The sequence below is a fragment of the Portunus trituberculatus genome, chromosome 2 (genome assembly GCF_017591435.1).
Source record: "Portunus trituberculatus isolate SZX2019 chromosome 2, ASM1759143v1, whole genome shotgun sequence".
Classification (NCBI taxonomy): domain Eukaryota; kingdom Metazoa; phylum Arthropoda; class Malacostraca; order Decapoda; family Portunidae; genus Portunus; species Portunus trituberculatus.
Window position 1 is genome coordinate 2652786 of NC_059256.1, and position 6047 is coordinate 2658832.

A 6047-nucleotide genomic window follows, 5' to 3' on the forward strand; every position below is an offset into this window, starting at 1 on the left:
AGCTGGTGACGCGGAAACAGCCAAAAACACCATAAAACACCCATAAAACACCTTATAACACCACAAAACACCCCAAATAACACCCAAAAACATCACAAAACACCACAAAACACCCTCAAACACCCCAAACCACCACAAACTCCCAAAACACCACAAAACACCACAAAATATCCAAAACACCCCAAAACACACCAAAACCACCCCAAAACACTACAAACTCCCCAAAAACATCCAAAACACCCAAAAAACATCAAAAGCACCACAAAACCCAAAACACAAAAACCCCACAAAAACCCCCCAAAACACCCTCTAAAACCGTAGCACCCCCCGTGACAGGATGATGGAGCTGGTGCGACGCGGGAACAGCCAATAACACCATAAAACACCCATAAAACACCATAAAACACCCATAAAACACCAAGAAACACCTTATAACACCACAAAACACCCCAAAATACCCAGAACACCCCAAATAACACCCAAAACACCACAAAACACCACAAAACACCACAAAACACCACAAAAACACCAAAACACACCAAAACCACCCCAAAACACTACAAACTCCCCAAAACACCCCAAAACACACCAAAAACACCCCAAAACACCACAAATCCCCATAAAACCCCACAAAACCCCACAAATCCCCACAAAACCCCACAAAACCCCACAAAAACACCTAAAAACACCCCAAAACACCCCAAAACACCCTCTAAAACCGTAGCACCCCCCGTGACAGGATGATGGAGCTGGTGCGACGCGGAAACAGCCAATACCCTGGAGCGAAGTACATCGTGAGGGAGAACGGCGCGCGGGTTGACCTTCGCTACCACCCGAAGCCCTCTGACCTTCACCTTCAGTGCGGGTACAGGGTGGAAAGACACATAACGGACGGTGACCTTATCATCTTCAACAGGCAGCCTACACTTCACAAGATGTCTATGATGGGGCACAAGGTCAAGGTGGGTGTGTGGGTAGGGAAGGGGTGTGTGTGTGTGTGTGTGTGTGTGTGTGTGTGTGTTTAACGAGGCTAGCTGTCTAACGAGCTAAGTAGTGGTAGTGGTAGTTGTGGTAGTGGTGGTAGTAGTGGTAGTGGTAGTAGTAGTAGTGGTGGTGGTGGTGTGCAGTTGCAGTAGTAGTAGTAGTAGTAACAGTAGTAGTAGTAGTAGTAGTAACAGTAGTAGTAGTAACAGTAGTAGTAGTAACAGTAGTAACAGTAGTAGTAACAGTAGTAGTAGTAGTAGTAGTAACAGTAGTAGTAGTCGTAGCAGCAGCAGTAGCCGTAGCAGTAGCAGTTGTAGTAGCAGTAGTAGTAGTAGCAGTAGTAGTAACTCGCACACACAAAACCCACTAACAACACTAACAACACTAACACCACCACCACCACCAGCACTCACGTAACAAGCACAGGTCGATGTGGTGTCCAGGTGTAACAAGCAGGTAAGGTCGCTAATTGGAGTGCCTTCTTCACACCTGTAATTAACACAGTCATAATAATAATAATAATAATAATAATAATATGTTTACAATTGAGAGAGAGAGAGAGAGAGAGAGAGAGAGAGCGCTTACCTCCTTTCCTCGCGATGGCTTGCCGGCAACTAAGAGAGAGAGAGAGAGAGAGAGAGAGCCCGTGTGTGTGAGAGCGAATGAGTGAGTGAGTGAGACAGTGAGATAGTTAACTCTCTCTCTCTCTCTCTCTCTCTCTCATAAACAAAATTAGGCCTTTATCCCTTATCTCCCCTTAAATCCCCCTTATCTCCCCTTAAATCCCCCTTATATTCCCTTAATCCTCCTTATCTTCCCTTAATCCCCCTTATCTCCCTTAAATCCCCTTATCTCCCTTAAATCCCCTTATCTTCCCTTAATCCCCCTTATCTTCCCTTAATCCCTCTTATCTCCCCTTAAATCCCCCTTATCTTCCCTTAATCCCCCTTATCTTCCCTTAATCCCTCTTATCTTCCCTTAATCCCCCTTATCTTCCCTTAATCCCCCTTATCTTCTCTTAATCCCCCTTATCTTCCCTTAATCCCCTTATCTTCCCTTAATCCCCCTTATCTTCCCTTAATCCCCCTTATCTCCCCTTAAATCCCCCTTATCTTCCCTTAATCCCCCTTATCTTACTCGTTTTACCCTATTTTGCCCTATTTTCATTTAACAAACCCTTACCTTACCTTATCTCCAGCTCAACCTCCATTGAACCACATTTTCCCCATTAAATTCACCTTTTTTTTATTTTACCATTATCTTATTTCAAATACCCTTATCTTACCTTATATTAACCCCTTCAGTACTGGGACACATTTTTACCTTGAGTTTTGCGCACCATTAGACCATTTTATTGACATTAGCAAGGGTGTATGGAGGGCAGAAGATTAATGGCCACAGTCTTCACTATTTTAATTGAGTTTTGTGCACCATTAGACCATTTTATTGACATTAGCAAGGGTGTATGGAGGGCAGAAGATTAATGGCCACAGTCTTCACTATTTTAATTGAGTTTTGTGCACCATTAGACCATTTTATTGACATTAGCAAGGGTGTATGGAGGGCAGAAGATTAATGGCCACAGTCTTCACTATTTTAATTGAGTTTTGTGCACCATTAGACCATTTTATTGACATTAGCAAGGGTGTATGGAGGGCAGAAGATTAATGGCCACAGTCTTCACTATTTTAATTGAGTTTTGTGCACCATTAGACCATTTTATTGACATTAGCAAGGGTGTATGGAGGGCAGAAGATTAATGGCCACAGTCTTCACTATTTTAATTGAGTTTTGTGCACCATTAGACCATTTTATTGACATTAGCAAGGGTGTATGGAGGGCAGAAGATTAATGGCCACAGTCTTCACTATTTTAATTGAGTTTTGTGCACCATTAGACCATTTTATTGACATTAGCAAGGGTGTATGGAGGGCAGAAGATTAATGGCCACAGTCTTCACTATTTTAATTGAGTTTTGTGCACCATTAGACCATTTTATTGACATTAGCAAGGGTGTATGGAGGGCAGAAGATTAATGGCCACAGTCTTCACTATTTTAATTGAGTTTTGTGCACCATTAGACCATTTTATTGACATTAGCAAGGGTGTATGGAGGGCAGAAGATTAATGGCCACAGTCTTCACTATTTTAATTGAGTTTTGTGTACCATTAGACCATTTTACTGACATTAGCAAGGGTGTATGGAGGGCAGAAGATTAATGGCCACAGTCTTCACCATTTTAATTGAGTTTTGTGCACCATTAGATCATTTTATTGACATTAGCAAGGGTGTATGGAGAGCAGAAGATTAATGGCCACAGTATTCACCATTTTAATCCCCCACATGAGTTTGTGAAGCTGTAGAAAGTCACCAAATAGTCACCACAAGGAATAGGGAAACACGTCACGCTACTGAAGGGGTTAATCTCAAATAAATCTCATCTTCCCAACCCTTTGCAGGTCCTCCCGTGGTCCACCTTCCGAATGAACCTGTCCGTCACTTCGCCCTACAACGCAGACTTCGACGGGGATGAGATGAACCTACACGTCCCTCAGAGCATGGAAACACGGGCGGAGATTGAGAACCTTCACCTGACGCCTCGTATGGTCGTCACGCCGCAGAGTAACCGACCTGTCATGGGCATTGTACAGGACACACTGACGGCTGTTCGAAAAATGACTAAAAGAGATGCGTTTTTAGATAAGGTGAGGGTGTGTAGGGGTGTATGGGGTGTGGAGGTGTAGAGGGGTGTTTTAGGTGTGTTTAGGTGTGTTTTGGGTGTGTTTTGGGTGTGTTTTTAAGGTTTTTTGTGAGTTTGGTTGGGTTGACACGTTGACCGCTGTTCGAAAGATGACTAAAAGAGATGCGTTTTTTGGATAAGGTGAGGGTGTGTAGGGGTGTATGGGGGGTGGAGGTGTAGAGGGGTGTTTTAGGTGTGTTTTGGGTGTGTTTTGGGTGTGTTTTGAGCGTTTTTTATGGGTTTTTTGTGAGTTTGGTTGGGTTGACACGTTGACCGATGTTCGAAAGATGATGAAAAGAGATGCGTTTTTGGATAAGGTGAGGGTGTGTAGGGGTGTATGGGGGGTGGAGGTGTAGAGGGGTGTTTTGGGTGTGTTTAGGTGTGTTTTGGGTGTGTTTTTGAGGGTTTTTTATGGGTTTTTGTGAGTTTGGTTGGGTTGACACGTTGACCGATGTTCGAAAGATGATGAAAAGAGATGCGTTTTTTGGATAAGGTGAGGGTGTGTAGGGGTGTATCGGGGGTGGAGGTGTAGAGGGGTGTTTTAGGTGTGTTTTGGGTGTGTTTTGGGTGTGTTTTTGAGGGTTTTTTATGTTTTTTTTGTGGGTTTGATTGGGTTGACACGTTGACCGCTCTTCGAAAAATTACCAAAAGAGATGCGTTTTTGGATAAGGTGAGGGTGTGTAGGGGTGTATGGGGTGTTGAGGTGTAGAGGGGTGTTTCGGGTGTGTTTAGGTGTGTTTTGGGTGTGTTTGGGTGTGTTTTTGAGGGTTTTTTATGGGTTTTTGTGGGTTTGGTTGGGTTGACACGTTGACCGATGTTCGAAAGATGATGAAAAGAGATGCGTTTTTGGATAAGGTGAGGGTGTGTAGGGGTGTATGGGGTGTGGAGGTGTAGAGGGGTGTTTTAGGTGTGTTTAGGTGTGTTTGGGTGTGTTTTGGGTGTGTTTTTGAGGGTTTTTTATGGGTTTTTTGTGGGTTTGGTTGGGTTGACACGTTGACCGATGTTCGAAAGATGATGAAAAGAGATGCATTTTTGGATAAGGTGAGGGTGTGTAGGGGTGTATGGGGGGTGGAGGTGTAGAGGGGTGTTTTAGGTGTGTTTTGGGTGTGTTTTGGGTGTGTTTTTGAGAGTTTTTTATGGGTTTTTGTGAGTTTGGTTGAGTTGACACACGTTGACGGCTGTTCGAAAGATGATGAAAAGAGATGCGTTTTTGGATAAGGTGAGGGTGTGTAGGGGTGTATGGGGGGTGGAGGTGTAGAGGAGTGTTTTGGGTGTGTTTGGTTGTGTTTTGGGTGTGTTTTGGGTATGTTTTGAGGGTTTTTTATGGATTTTTGTGGGTTTGGTTGGGTTGACACACGTAGACCGATGTTCGAAAGATGATGAAAAGAGATGCGTTTTTGGATAAGGTTAGGGTGTGTAGGGGTGTATGGGGTGTGGAGGTGTAGAGGGGTGTTTTAGGTGTGTTTTGGGTGTGTTTTGGGTGTGTTTTTGAGGGTTTTTTATGGGTTTTTTGTGGGTTTGGTTGGGTTGACACGTTGACCGATGTTCGAAAGATGATGAAAAGAGATGCGTTTTTGGATAAGGTGAGGGTGTGTAGGGGTGTATGGAGGGTGGAGGTGTAGAGGGGTGTTTTAGGTGTGTTTTGGTGTGTTTTGAGTGTTTTGGATGTGTTTTGGGTGTGTTTTTGTACGTTTTTCTGGGTTGACACGTTGACCGCTCTTCGAAAAATTACCAAAAGAGATGCGTTTTTTGGATAAGGTGAGGGTGTGTAGGGGTGTATGGGGGGTGGAGGTGTTTCGGGGTGTTTCGGGGTTTGTTTAGGTGTGTTTTGGGTGTGTTTTGGGTGTGTTTTTAAGGGTTTTTTATGGTTTTTTTGTGGGTTTGGTTGGGTTGACACGTTGACCGATGTTCGAAAGATGATGAAAAGAGATGCGTTTTTGGATAAGGTGAGGGTGTGTAGGGGTGTATGGGGTGTTGAGGTGTAGAGGGGTGTTTTAGGTGTGTTTTAGTGTGTTTTGGGTGTGTTTTGGGTGTGTTTTTGGTGTGTTTTTGTACGTTTTTCTGGGTTGACACGTTGACCGCTCTTCGAAAAATTACCAAAAGAGATGCGTTTTTTGGATAAGGTGAGGGTGTGTAGGGGTGTATGGGAGGTGTAGGTGTAGACGGCTATTTTGGGGTGTTTTTTTGGTGTGTTTGGGTGTGTGTTGGGTGTTTTTTTTAAGGGTTTTTAGTAGGTATAGGATTGGAGTGTTTGCAAGTTTATCTTTAAATGATTTGGGTATGTTTGAGCTGGGTTAATAGTAGTAGTAGTAGTAGTAGTAG

General features: G+C 43.7%; 1 protein-coding gene across 1 annotated transcript; it reads left to right on the forward strand.

The window, feature by feature from the left end:
* Positions 1–739: 739 nt before the first annotated feature.
* LOC123501403 (DNA-directed RNA polymerase II subunit RPB1-like) lies at positions 740–3729 on the forward strand. Its single transcript, XM_045250226.1, has 2 exons — positions 740–962; positions 3445–3729. The coding sequence occupies exons 1-2, from the start codon at positions 741–743 to the stop codon at positions 3727–3729; spliced, it is 507 nt and encodes a 168-aa protein (XP_045106161.1). The 5' UTR covers position 740.
* Positions 3730–6047: the final 2318 nt, after the last annotated feature.

What these genes read in the sequence shown, in the direction of transcription:
- LOC123501403 (XM_045250226.1), top strand. Translation starts at nt 741, where the DNA reads ATGATGGAGCTGGTGCGACGCGGAAACAGCCAATACCCTGGAGCGAAG. An exon ending in TGATGGGGCACAAGGTCAAG is followed by an intron (nt 963 to 3,444) that starts GTGGGTGTGTGG and finishes AACCCTTTGCAG; the next exon opens with GTCCTCCCGTGGTCCACCTT.